The sequence below is a fragment of the Ambystoma mexicanum genome, chromosome 2p, assembly GCF_040938575.1.
Source record: "Ambystoma mexicanum isolate Mex_15411 chromosome 2p, UKY_AmexF1_1, whole genome shotgun sequence".
NCBI classification, from domain to species: domain Eukaryota; kingdom Metazoa; phylum Chordata; class Amphibia; order Caudata; family Ambystomatidae; genus Ambystoma; species Ambystoma mexicanum.
This window is the reverse complement of record NC_090923.1, coordinates 1202016451-1202030855: the sequence shown is the minus strand read 5'-3', so window position 1 is coordinate 1202030855 and position 14405 is coordinate 1202016451. Positions and strand designations below refer to the sequence as shown.

The 14405-nt window shown below is 44.3% G+C and overlaps 1 protein-coding gene and 1 long non-coding RNA gene across 2 annotated transcripts in view; one reads left to right on the top strand and one right to left on the bottom strand.

Moving 5' to 3' along the window:
• The first annotated feature begins 477 nt into the window (after positions 1-477).
• The window catches only part of LOC138567333 (blue-sensitive opsin-like), a 198066-nt gene continuing 184138 nt past the window's right edge, over positions 478-14405 (top strand). The window contains exon 1 of the mRNA XM_069645431.1: positions 478-1067. Within this exon, the coding sequence (XP_069501532.1) occupies positions 680-1067 (388 nt within the window). The 5' untranslated portion in view covers positions 478-679. The remainder of the gene's footprint in view (positions 1068-14405) is intronic.
• The window catches only part of LOC138567335 (uncharacterized), a 30975-nt gene continuing 19226 nt past the window's right edge, over positions 2657-14405 (bottom strand). Inside the window, exon 2 of the long non-coding RNA XR_011302175.1 lies at positions 2657-9826. This is a non-coding gene — a long non-coding RNA (uncharacterized lncRNA). The remainder of the gene's footprint in view (positions 9827-14405) is intronic.

Below are 14405 nucleotides of genomic sequence, written 5' to 3'. Positions count from 1 at the left end.
TTCTGAGGTCGATAAATGAGCACCATACACCGTGGGTAATAATAATCAGCGCTCAGATGCCTGAGGATTTGTAGCACAATATGAATACTAAATAATTATGTAATTCACAAAAAATGGCCTGGCTGCATATCATGGGGAGTCCTCATTGCTTTTCTTGCATATGCAAAGATTATGCGTGCCAGCGTTTTGGGAATCCGCACTCAGCACGTTTGCAAAGTCGCTAAACCCCCCAGATTAGACCTCACCCTTTGTAATTAGGCGGCAGCAAAGGAGATTGGCGTTAGGATTATCCCATGTCACCTTTCCACAAGCACTTCCGCTGCTTCCGTCATGTCCTTCGTGGATAAGGCCCTCTTAGCTGGACTTTCTGTTCCCAAATGCGATTAACACAAAAGAGAAAAAAGAATAACTTGGCTGCAGCCGGGCCCGCCACCCCACCCTCCCATGGAAGCCATGGTGTATATATGCAGCCCACCTGGCCTCCTCAGCCTGTACTGATAGGGGAGGCACTCTGTCCCTCACGCTGCTGGTACCAAGGCTTACCCTTAGTCATCTCTTATCTTTCTGTACAAGGATAAAAACTGAAGATATTGTTACGTTCCCATTTCCATATACTTTTGGCCCTTGTGCCCGTTTGAATTTCCTTGCTTTAGATTCAGACCGGAGCGCCACCTTCACCATGTACAAAGGCAAACAAGAAATGATGGCGGAACTGTCGGATGACTTCTACATCCCCGTGCCCATGGAAACGACCAACATCTCGGCCCTGAGCCCATTCCTGGTACCCCAGACCCACCTGGGGAGCCCAGCGGTCTTCATGAGCATGGCGGCCTTCATGTTCCTGATGGTGGTCTTCGGCTTCCCGATCAACATTCTCACCGTCATCTGCACTATTAAGTACAAGAAATTACGCTCCCACCTCAACTACATTCTGGTCAACCTGGCCATAGCCAACCTGCTGGTCGTCTCTGTTGGCTCCACCGTGGCCTTCTACAGTAATGCACAGATGTACTTCGCTCTGGGGCCCTTGGCCTGCAAGGTGGAGGGTTTCACTGCCACATTGGGAGGTGAGTTATGGGAAGAGCGGTGGCGGCAGTAGTCAACGGAGGTCAATCACTTCGTCCCCGGCAAGCTGGCGATAAGTATCACCTAACACAGTGGGCCTCATTACGACCTCAGCGGTAGCCATGCCGCTATTGGCGGCATGGCTGGTGCCGAAATCACATCTGGGTCCGGGTTCCCAGAATGGGGAATTACCGGGCCATTCCGAGTTTGGAGGGCCCGGTAATTCCTCCCTCCAGGAACACGGGCCCAGACCTTCCCCATTCCCATTTCAGCCCCCATAGGGCTGAATGGGAATGGGAGAGGGAGCAAACAACGGGCCGATTACGAGTGGCCAGTTGTTTGCTCCCTGTTCCCCTTGCGGGACCCGGTAAGGACGCCTGGTTTTACCAGCCGTCCTTATCGGGTCCCGCGAGGGGACCTCATAATGTGGCGGAACTGATTTATCGGGTCCGCCTCCTTTTGTGTAGCCCGTTAACCCGTTCTGCCAGGGTCGTAATGAGGCCCAGTATCAGCATGGCCTTTCCAACATGTTTCTGCTGTTTCTGTTGCATACTCTTTTGTTCAGAAAGGAGTGCCCAATCAGCGACAAAGGTATATACAGTTTAGTGGAGGGGGGTTTATAAAGGTTCTGTGTAATAACATCCTGGGAATAATAACCCAGAATGAAAATTTTAATGTAAAAATAACACATTTTACATATAAATTATGTAAACCGTATAAACAAAAACATTTAAAATGATGAAACTAAAAAATAACTGCATGTATTATTTTATTCGATTTTTCTAAAAAAATGATTTCTGTCCTAACAAATGTTTTCAGTTGTAATAATAATGTAATGGTTTGTTATTGATTCAGTGGTAGGGGGGACTTCCACAGTATCTTCCAGGCTTAAGAGGATTCCTTTATTGATTGCACTTATAAATAACACCCCGGCACTCCAAAGCACGTTGCCATCCCTCCTCCTACATCCTCACCTACTCTTAACCGTTCTACCCCTGGTCAGAAGTTGTTTTTTTAAATTCAATATTAAGGTCAGTTTTCGATTTTCTTCATTCTTTACTTTGGCAAAAGTTATGTTTACTTCTGCATTTCCAGTATTCGTTGTTTTTTGGGAACTGTTTTTACTTGAGCGGATAAGGAAGATGAGTGCATCTAAACATCTTGCAGCATTCCAGGGCTCTACGTTATTACAACAAATTAAATTACTTTGTGGGAATATACTTTGTTGCAATTACTTCGAATGTATTTTCTATTTTTGTATAGGGGGTTCCCTCTTCACTACCACCCCTACCCCACTCTCCCGTATACCGATTAACCCTTACATACACAATTACTTCCCCACAAAGTGATTAGAAGTAATTGCAACAAAGAAAATGTACTCGAAGTAAATGACTTTGTTAGAATAAAGGGAGGCCCACTTCAGGGCCCCGCCCAGTCAAGTAATTGACCAAAGCAAACAGAGGTCTGGTGGACAGCCTGACATTTTGGACTGAGAGGGAAGTACCACTGTAATTCTGCCATCTTCATGATAGGACACCTTACAAAGGCATGAAGAACACACATTTCCGCATGGATAGTATTACTACGTGGATTCGGACAGACTTAAGTAGTTTATTTCAGACACCCAACAACATCTGAGCAGGTACAGTAGGAGACCCGTCACTCACTTACACAACCACCCAAAGCGCCCACGCACAGTCCATTTCATTTCCCAAGCATTCCCTTGCTACATTTCACCCTAAAGTGCTAAACAACTATCTATAGTGAAATTACACGTAGGAGTAGTTGACATGAATTCAAGGCATAAATTAGTTTTTGAACATTGATTAGCAGAATTTACTAATTAAAATTGTGTTTATTAGCAAACGAACTTATTTGATTAGCAATTTTGTACTCCATACATAACATTAGAAACAATACAGCATTTCTATGTACCCCTGAATTAATACATTAATGCAATGAGTGTCTGTAAAATGTAAAGGTTAGCTACATAAATGGACAAAAAAAACATAGAAATGATAAAAAAAGGCTCTGTGCGGCTGGGTGCAGTCAGTGCTGCACAGGGCAGTGTCCTTCAAATTGTACGCTTGACCCACCATTGGCTGTGTAACGACAAGTTCAGACGATTCATAAAACCAAAACGTTCACAATGTTAAAGCCAAGTCCTAGCCTGAGACGTATGGTTTTGCGGCAGGGAGGTCAATTGTTAACTTCAGATGGACAAGATGGCCCTTGCCTGTCATTGATATCAACTGTTAACAATATAGCGTTAATACTTTCAGGGGGAGGACAGGACTGCCAACGATCCTCAAGCCCGAGTCAGGTAAGCGCAAGCACAGCATTCGAGCCCTACGCATAGATGAAAGCAGTGCTTATCGCTATTAGCACCTAGAGCAGTAGATCTGAAGCTGCACATACTGGGTGCAACAACTGATCACTAATTTGCATAAACTTCTAGTTAGCTTTGTGTATACATTATGTAAGAGGAAATAAAGTAAGCGACTAAGCAGAGTGGATGGTGTAGCAGGCAGAGAACTGGACAAACTAGATGGAATAGTGTAGTTTTGCGGCCATCTCCCTTTCAGGGGAGCTGCTATAAAGCAACAGCATGAAACGATAGGATGACAAGGAATTTGAGATCAACTCATGGGTTGAGCGCCGGTTGCACAGATTATGCAACCTGAAGGTCATAGAACTAGGTTTGCCATCAAAAATATTTGGCCATGTGATCATGTACATTTTCAAAAGTGTTCACTTGTCAATATGATGCACTTTTCCCAACAAAATGAAATATAGTTGACACTATGAAGTTTAGATACAATTACTTAAACTTTACTGGAAAACATGTAGACAATGCAGTGTCGAAATACTGCAATTGCACATTAACAACTTAGATTTTTAGGAAGGGAATTGCAAGGCTGAGAAATCACACATACTGGTCTTGCCAGACAGTATATAGTTAGCTTGGTAAAAGTATAATCCAGATTAATTCTGTTTTGCAATTATTATTTTTTTTAAAAGTGCTTCTTGCTTAGAACTCCCACACAGGTCTTAGCAAATTTTAATAGTGCAACAGAAATCATCTCCACTATCGCCCATTAGCCTCTTTGCATTTGCAGTGAACAGATACAGGCGGGTGGAGGGAACCCCAAGGGCAATAGAGGAATGCTGGGTGAGCTGTGCTTTCATTGAATAAGGTAATTTAAATAGCTAGATGTGCTTCACAAGTGCCAATTTAATTAGCAAAGCTAAGAAATTGCATAGCAAATTGCTATGCTGCACTGCTTAGTTTATGCCTTGGAATTAAACCATTACTTCACTGTAACATGTCACATCATAATTACACAGACAGCTAAGAATCTCCGCCATCCAGGCATGGCATAGCCAAGATTCACTCCAGACTTCATGAGTGAAGGTATAGCTGTCACACACACAGCGGGACGACTTGTAAGCAACTACATGAGTGTTAGAAAACACTATTAGTGCGAGATACAAATTGCATCAAGTGCCCATCTGGTGGAGCACGCAGCGACCTCACGTCGATGGCCTTACCCTTCTGAGCTATTTGGCTCATATCAAGTTTGTTTTGGAGAAAACAACACATTGTTGAAAAGGGATACAACTGCAAGATATAACAGCACCCTAACCAAGAAGGAATTGTCCTCCTGGCGTGGCCTTGACAGTGCCGCCCGAAGACACTACATTTGTAGTTAACACAATACAACTAGGTGGCTCTTCTGGAAACACTCTTGGCTTACAGAAACTTGGCACCCTGTAAAGTTGAAGAAATTACTCATTGAATATTGGCACAACATCTAATTCACACCAACTTGAATTTTTTATATAAGGAACTGTTTGTTTTTTGTAATGTATATGTCCTGATGAGGTGCACTAGGCGGAACATGTATAGGCCGATCTGGTTGCCCGAAACTCGAGTCGACATCACCATAGAGCCTAGTCCTCCCAGAGTTGGCTCTAACTTGGTTTTATACAGAAAAAAATGTGTTAATTGATATATGTTCAAGAGCAACCACCTTGGAACATTTACCCTGTCTTTGGTTCTTAAAATATTGTCAATTAGGCACTTTGAGTGAACAAGGCACAAACCCAAATAGATGGGGTGTTCTGATTACAGAACAGAATTACTAAGATTGCGACCTTTGCACAAGTACGAGTGGTGTTTTGTATGAATGGGGATGAAAGAGTATGTGAGAAATGATGTGCGAGATGTGAGCTTTCTGTTGGTGTGATAATATGTGTTTTTGGATAATTGGTTTTTAATAGATGTGATATTAATGTGTTTGATGTGACTTTTTGTAAAGGTTTTTCTACGATTATATTTGATCAATGAATAAAATAAATGAATTCTAACGTTTACTGCCTTTTGTCTAGAATATACACCCTTTAAATAGGGTTGTTCTTTGGAAGGGATTATGTGGTGGTTTTACACATGAATTGCACGATTAATAATTGGAGGGTGTGCACTTATCTACAGATAATTGCAGTTTTGTATGGACACGTGTGTGCCTCGCCACACTCAGACACACCAACCGATGGACTCTGGGCTGGATATGCCACACCGTCTCCTTTCACACTTGCAACATTTCCAGAATCCTGCATCCCCACATCCCTCTACAAATTATTGTCATTCCCCATCAAATCATTTTCATTTGCAACTTATACAACCTTCTCAGCCACCAATATATTGATTACGCAACCACATTTTCATCTATCCCACTCAAATCTCACCCAGGTCCATTACTTTTGGATGGTTTATTGAATACTGTGAATCTTTTGGCGGTGTATCTGGGATTCATGACTTATACCCAATCTTTCAACTTCAATGGTAACTGAACCATACCTATTCTGGCATAGTTGCACTGCTTGTTTCACTCTCACTCGTTTAGTCTCTTAGGAGGGTTATTTTCTAATAAATGTAAACTGCATGCAGGCGACTGCCAACATTTGCACTTAAGTGTTGTTGTGTTCCCTGCATGCAACCTTCATCATCCACGAGGCAGAGGGGTAAGAGAAAGAGTCAAAATGACCGTATTCGGTTTACTCCGTAATTTCCCTATGAGACACGTGAAGAAATAAATACTGCCTGAAAATTTCACTTTGCAGGCAACATTTATTAATAGATTCCTATGGAATCCACCTGGTCTTCAGCTGGTGTAAAACAGAGGTCCATCCATTTTTGCGCCCGAATGAAAATCACATACTGGCGTCAAACGAAACACACTGACAAGATGGCGGAGGCCAGCACGGCGGAGATCTTGTCTCCTCTCCTTGTCACTGCAACAAAATGAGGCAGATCAGGAACTGGAGACATACAAGAATCACGCCTCGCGTTGACATGTACTTTTCCCACGTTTCCCCATTTAAAATGAGGCTGTACGTTGATATCCAAAACTGCTTTCCCCGTCCAACCCCACCCATGACATGTCAATTGTTCCCCTGCGGTCTATCCAGGCATCAATTCTGGAAAGGTTTATGCCCTTAAAACATGGGCAGTCTTTCTTTCTTTGCTAACTGCACCTTTCATAGCAGGCAACCACTCTGAGCTGTTTTCCAATGCCCCTTGTATGCCTTTTTGCGCGCCATGTTGCAGCTCTTGTCCTCTGCGCTTGCAGCCCTGCAAGTTCCTTGTTTTTTGTGTAAGACTAATGAAAGAGGCAGTTTTTAGATTCAAGCCCCTCTGATAGAGAATGTGGACCCCTTCTTGATAGCTGGGCTGCAGGTGCCATCTTTGAAGATATAAAGCATGAGAAGAGACAGACAGAGAATCCAGATGTCATGTCTATTATTTGATTGATTTTTTACCCAGTTGAGTCCACAGAGAGATATTTAGCCAACGCATGCTTTGTTGAAAAACTCTTCTACAGGGTTTATTAGTGCATAGGAAGCTACACTGCTTTGCTTCGACATGTTTTTGGAGGTATGTGATGTTTGTGGTCAAGATGGCCTAGTAGAGATGGTATATTTCTCGTGCTGGTAGCGTTTGCCGTGTCGTAAATGCTACCCTCCACTATTCGTCCTTTCCACTAGGCCATTGACTTTTGATCTCCACATTGCCATTCGGTCTCTCCCCATATCTGGCAGAAAGGGTCCCATCTCTGCAGGTTATCAACCACAGCATCAACCACAGCACTTCTCTCTCTCTCTCTCTCTCTCTCTCTCTCTTTCTCTCTCTCTCCCTCTCCCGCCCCCACCCCTCAAACACCGGCTCACGGAAATCCTGCATGGTTCTGCAACACACTTCCCAAAAATCTCCTTTCCATCATTTGGAGCAACAATGCACCCATGCAAATCTCCACACCTTCCTTAAACCATCCAATGCTTCCATAATGTCCGAAGCAATTTTCCCCATACCTTGCTAGGGAATTCCACAGACAACAGAAGCACCTACTGCAACGTTATACTTCTACCGCTTTTTGAAGGCGAATAACTTTCATAAAGAACGAACAACCCGCTCTGTAACCCGGTCCATGCACCAAGATCCTTCTCTAACTAACTCACAGTACCACCCACATGGCTGTGGTGCGCAAGAGACATTCTGGTCCTCATCCCCAACAGCGATACTAATCTATCAGCTCGCACCGCATCCCATTTCCCTACAGCCAATTCACTGCACACTTATTTTGATTCCAACGTCTGCTCCCTAACATCTTCAGAACTGAAGAGTGATGGATGGAAGGTTTAAGTCAATCATAAGCAATGGCATGGCTCATGGCAACTCTCAAAACCATTGTTTCTTCTGCCAGCTGTGCCATTATAGAAGGAGAAACCAGTGGCAAATACTGTTGACAATCCACTCCACACTTGGTTTAAAACTCCAAATTTTGTTCCCCAACATCACCAAAATATCCTTATAGACCCGGCCTCAAATATTTTGTTAGGCGACAACAGCCAAGCTGTTGAGCCTTATATTGTGCTCTGCATTCGTTTCTTTCTGTGGATGTGGCAAACCTCCTAACCACTGGATTAAATGGGAAAATCGTAGCTCCCATTGAAGCCTATGGACAGAAGGTTTGGCGGTGTCCCGGCTGGAGAGACAGGTGTAGGGACTGCTGTGTGCCCTGGACATGCATCTAGAGGTAAATAAGTGGTATAGAAGGTAAAGGTTAAAGTAAGTGTTTGCACACTATTACATTTAGAGACATTAATTGCGGTGAAGAGAAGTCTCTTTACCATGTCTATGCTTAATGTAATACTGTGCAAATCTTCACAGCACTCACATGTATTTAGTAGGTATAGCATTATAGCGTATTTTAGTACTCTTTATCAAATCAACATTTCAGAAAGCTCCGCAATTTGCCAAAGAGTACTTAAAGCCCATGGACCTAGTACATTCCTCTGAATGCTGAAGACATAGTGTGCAAGAATAGACATAGTACAACTACATTCTGTACACCGTGATAAACGGAGGTCTTTCCACTATGTATATCCTTACACTAATAAATTGCGTATTCATACATCGACAAATGCTGGCATGCTGGGGCAAAGTCATCATAGGTGAGTCCTTAAAGCGGCATATGATGCCATTCCAGGGCAAAGCTACTGCAGGTGTTTCTTTAAAGGAGCAAGTTCTGACATTTTGGCGCAAAGTCATTGCAAGTGTGCCATTAGAGGGGCAAATGCTGGTATTTTATGCCGAAGCCATCACAGATGTGTTTGGTGCCAATTTGTTTTTTCACCTATAAGGTGTTACAATTTAACTAACTACATCTGAAACCATCGCAATAGAGACAACTAGGAGTCCTACAATAGTCTTCCTAACACACCACACTTCTTACATTCAGCCTTCGGTGCTGGAACCTGTCTGGGCCTCATTTTGCTCTATTTCGTAAGTTTGGCGGTGAGGAGCTGTCACATGTAGACAATCATGTAGGAGACTCGTCACACCAGATTTTTGTCATTTGCAAGTCGGACTGCAAATGTGTAGGGACAGAGGCAGCATACGTGCTTATACGCCACCTTTTGCCCTGCACATTTGGACTCCACTGTGCAAATGAGTAAACGCTGCCTACCATGCTCACATGGCAGGCAGCGTTTACAATTACAATTAAACACTGTCTACCATGCATGGAAGGCAGCATTTAATGGTAATTGTAAACCCTGGCTGCCATACAAGCATGGTAAGAAGTGTTTAATTGTACACGCTGCCTGACATGCTATCATGACAGGCAGCGTGTCCAATGGAGCACAAATCCGGCGAGCACCATAGGGACCCCCAGCATGCTGGGGCATTCATATGGCAGGGAGCAAGGGAGGCGGTCGAAATGCAAGTTGCGTTCCGCCCCTCCTCTCTGCCATGCAAATGGCTGAAAAAGTGAATGAATGAATAAGGTTTAAAAGCCTTACACAAGGAGAACAATCAGCTCTCTGTCATTGGTGTAATTAATGGCTCCCAACGCCATAGCAGCACTCACTCTCGGTTGCTTTTTGATGAATTGCCGCCTCTCACACTTTTAGGAACTTTCTCTGGACCTGAACTCTTCCCTTGGCATTCGTCCAACCCGCCTCATAAGATGTTCCTTCTTCAGCATTAAGGTACTTGGCGTGCTTGCTGGGCCCCCTCAGTGTATGGGACAGGGCAGGAGACGTGGCTTCCTGCTGAGCGGGTTTGCTTGTTATGCCGGTTGTAGTCCATCCTGGACGTGCGCATCAGGATCCGATCCTCTCCTGCTGGTCTTGCACACCTGGATATTTTCCCTTTGCACAACATTGTCTCTACGTAGACTCGTGGTGACCTTGTGCCCTGAAAAATAATATACAGATTGACAGCTCAATATGGTGTTGATTCCTGAAATGCTGCCGCCCGCGGCATCATAGTAAAGTCAGACTTTCTCTCACACCCCTTTCTCTTGGCAAATGGAGGTACTGTAAATGACTAAACCCCCTGAACGCAGACAAAGCAGCAACGCTTCTTCTTTGTGTTCATTGGCAAATCTTTCTCCCCCACATGTTGTCAAATGGACTCCATGATGGCCCTCATTTTGATAATATAAGTAAAAACATGCAGTATTACCAGTCACCACATTATGGCCCGTGGCGTTATTTATTGCAGCGAATACTGCCTGATTGTGATGTAAAATGCAACAAATGTTTATTGGGATTACTCCATTAGCAGTACATACATAATACACTTCACATTAAATGATGTTATGTAACAGCCAGATTACTTGACAATTTATTTACAACTAAAGAAAACAAATATAAAACCCTCGTAAACTAATATTCCTACAACTTATACCTCTAAAACAGCAGCCCACTTGCAGAAGATAATTAACATTAGTCCCTAAACACGGTTTTTATTTTAAGCAATCTTATGTTTAAGGCCTTGTCTAGGAACTCAATCAGATCAAAAAGAAACTGGGGCTCAGCACAATTCAATAGTAAGACCACAGCTTCCTTACAAGATCTAATGTTGTGATCCAGGCAGCGTGGTTTCGACCATACCCTCCTCTCGACTTTATAAAGTGGAAAAATCAGAACAAAGTGTAGCAGATATTCGTCCAAGGCTATGTCGCACAGCCATTTTGCTGAGACCTTGTACACGCTGGCAGTAACCTCCTCCCCACGGGTGAATTGAGCTCCTGTGTACCTGCCCCACCATTCCTTCTTACTGAAGGTTGAACAAGCCTCTGGGTATTATCTGTTTCCCTCCATTTTTCGCCTCTTTCTCCCTCACTTCTGTGGGGCAGTTCTCCATTTTATCCTCCTTTTGTTCCTCCCTCTGCCTGCCCCATCCCGTCCTCTTTTGTCTAGAATAAATGGCTTTCCGGGCTGTTTGCTCTCCGTGTTCCTACTTTGTTCTACTCTTCTTTAGGCTGCTCTCACCTTCCCCTGTCTGATCTGCACACTCCCACCACTTTCCCCATTGTCCTGCCTTTTTTCATCCTCTTTAGATGTATCCCACCTTCACCTGCCTGTGTTGCTCCCTCCTGCCATTTTTTCTAGGTTGAATAGCCTTCTGGGCTCTTTGCTCGCCATGTCCCTCTTTTTCTCCTCTCAAAGCACTCTGCCTAACCCAAGCACTCTGACCCACTTTTATGTAGGACTTCTTGTTCTCCATTGCCTCATTTCTTTTCTTTCTGCTCCCCTTCAGTATCTTCCCCCACCTCTGCTGTCCCGCCACCCACTCCCTCTTTTCTGCAGACTCTATTGCTCTATTTCCCTCCTTTTTAATTCCTGATTAGGTTTCTCCAACTGCTACTTCACTATCCCACCCCACCCTTTGTCCGGTTGGATAAATAGCTCTCCAGACTGTTTGTTCTCGATTTCGCTCATTTTCCCTCCTCTTTAAGTTCTACACACCCGAGTTTCTGTATGGCTATTAATTCGCTGTTTTCCCGCCTCTTTTTTCTTTTCTCTTTAGGGTACTCCTGCCTTTCTCTATCAGCCAGTCCACTTCGTACCCTCTTTTTTTATAGGCTGTTCTTCAATAACCTACCTTTTTTCCTCCTCTTTATTTTTTTCCAATGCCACCTCATTTTACCCTGCCCCTTCCCACACTGTTTTTTGTAGGATGAAAAAGCCAGCTGGGCAGTTTGTTCGCCATTTTCCTCATCGTTAAGTTCCTCTATAGGGGTTTTCCTCCTCTTTACGTCCCTGCCGCCACCATCTCCCAACCTCACCTACTGCAATAAAATGTAACTGATGTTAGCATAAAAGCAACTTAGAGCGATTCTGTATTCATTGTTGGTTAAGTTCAGAAAACAGTGATTATTGGTTGCAAAAGGCTGCACTCTGATCTCCATATACTGAGGCTGCCAGTATTAGAAAGGTCAACAAATAAGATTCCGGAGATAAAATTTGTTGCGCCTATTATATATTTATTACGATGGTAGCATTGGTGGTCTGTCTTGATTATTCGTTGAAATTGGTTTATTGATGACTGGTGATTGACTGTTATTAGTGTCCTTTAAAAATAGCTTTTAACGGACGGTGACCTAAGATCATTGACCTCTATTAAGATTCATAGAGGTAAATTGTTTTTGAACAAGAAAACGTGTCCTTAAATGTCTTTTTCTGGCAGTGTCCTCTGTCCCATGTCGCATATAATTGAGGGGAAATGTTAGAGAAAAAAATGCCATTTTCGGATTCAGCATTATAGCTTTGCAGTGATCACACAGATTCACTACTCCCACCCTTGTTTAACCCCTCCTCTATTGGTGCGTCTCTTGCCCGGGCATCTAAAGTAATGGGCAAAGTTAAGAGCTTCTTCTGTTTGAACTTGTTAGGGCTTTGAAATTGCCAAGGGTCATATCTCCTGCCCACCACGATCAAGACATCACCATGTGTCTCCGGCCACTTTACTTCCTGTTCTAAATGGATGCCGCAACCACCCATGAGGTAAACAACGTACCACAAACCATTGCAACCTTCTTTGCATCGTGCTCATCATCACCCAATCACCACCACCCTCTCTCTTGCACAATCAGATGCCCGTCAACGCCCACCATGCTGCCTGCCTTGCCACAGACCTTGCAGACTTAAACACTGTACACCACCTTGATTTAATTCTTCATCATAGTGTCCTGATTCCCTCCCTCCACCTCTCACATGTTGGGTATTCTTGTTCCCACATGATCCAACGTCAGTGCAATGACAAAGTGGGAAAGGCAGGCGGGGGATTCGCTATCGATTGCAAATCAACCTGGAATCCATGGAGCTCCTCATCTGCCACTTCCCCATATCACCAGCCACAACTCCCATCTTCCACCCCACAGACCCACCCTGCACGACTAACGGGACCTCCGTAGAGGAGATCACCCACCTCATCAGTCATCTATTTGTGCAATATTATCTTGGGTGACTGCAATTTACCTGGTGCTCACACTACCAATTGAACCTCATGGACTTCATGGACACAGTGGACATCGCACTGCGCATCAGAGTCCCTACCCACAGCAGCAGGGGTAACACATTTGATCTGGTTTTCTCTGCATCGAATGCCATCTCACGTCATTACCCAATCCCCCGCTGGCATACGTATTGAAATCTCCCATAGAATTCCCAACCAATGGAGACAGGGAAACACTTGTGTCTTCCATGCTGCTCAACCATGGGAGCCAAGCGATTCAAGGATGTAGTATCCCTGTCTGCTTCCTGTCCCAGCCCTGATCACCTTTAAGGTGGCCCGTATCACCGACAGGGCCCTTACATCCAAGATTCTTATCCACCCACAAGCATCATCAGGTCAGCTGTATCACAACGCACCAGCTTTGAAAAAAACACTGGCAGGCACTTCAAGTGCAAGGTTTGATGGTCTGGCTTGATTAAAGCGAGCTGAAAGAGTTGCCATGTGGAGGTGTTTTCGGAGGGGAGGGGCAGGAACTGGGTGGGACTGGCCATAGAGATTAGCCTGGCCATGGGGAGTCAACAGGTGAGCACATAACCAAACAACACCTACAAGCTGGGAATCCTTCCTCATATGCCATCTCTCCCTATCTATACTCTAATCCAATAGTTTTGGCTAATAGGTGTTGCAAGCGCCGCCGAGTAGCACAAACAAAACACGAGAGTGACACATGATATCAGCCACCAAACCAAACAGCACAAACTCTTCTTCAGTTCAGGGAAGACATGAACACCCTATTCAACAAAGAGTATGTTGGCATCACCTCAAGGGCAATATGGATTTCTCTTTAAGATCTCTGCAGATGACCACTCCCCTGAGCCCTACAGCTGGCTCACACCGTCTTCAAATCCCAACGCTTAGCAAGGGGAGGTGCAACCACCACCCAGTTTTCTCATTAAACTTGTTACCCACAAAACAACTTGTGCAGCGCTCTGCAGATTAATAGGTAGGCTCATAATGATGGGTTATTTATATAGCACTTTCGCCAAAGCTCTTTACATAGAACACATTTACATGCACTATCACCCAACCAGAGTTGGTACTCATTTATCCAAGGATGAAAATCTGAATTGGCCTCGTTGGGATTCGAACCTGCGACCTGCAGCTCACACACAGATTGCAGAAGCAAGCGCTCAACCGGCTGAGCTATCTTACCAGCTCAAGTTATACAGCACACAATTCAAGCATGTGTCTAAAACTCAGGGGCTGTCCGCATGGAAATGCAGGGTTTCCAATGCCTTCCTAAACTCAATGTGTCCAGTTTGCACCTGTGGACTTGTGGAATTGTGTCCCATCGTTCTGGGATCTGATGGACATCATCTCATCCCAAAGATGCTGCGCCTGTTGATTGGTTGGGTGACTCTGTTTGCTGCTGAAGAGCAAACAAGCAGGGGTGTTGCTAGGTCTGGAAAATATCCGGGGCTACGCTAATGCCGGGACTGTCGGGACTCAGGGATAGGTAGACTTTTGGTTG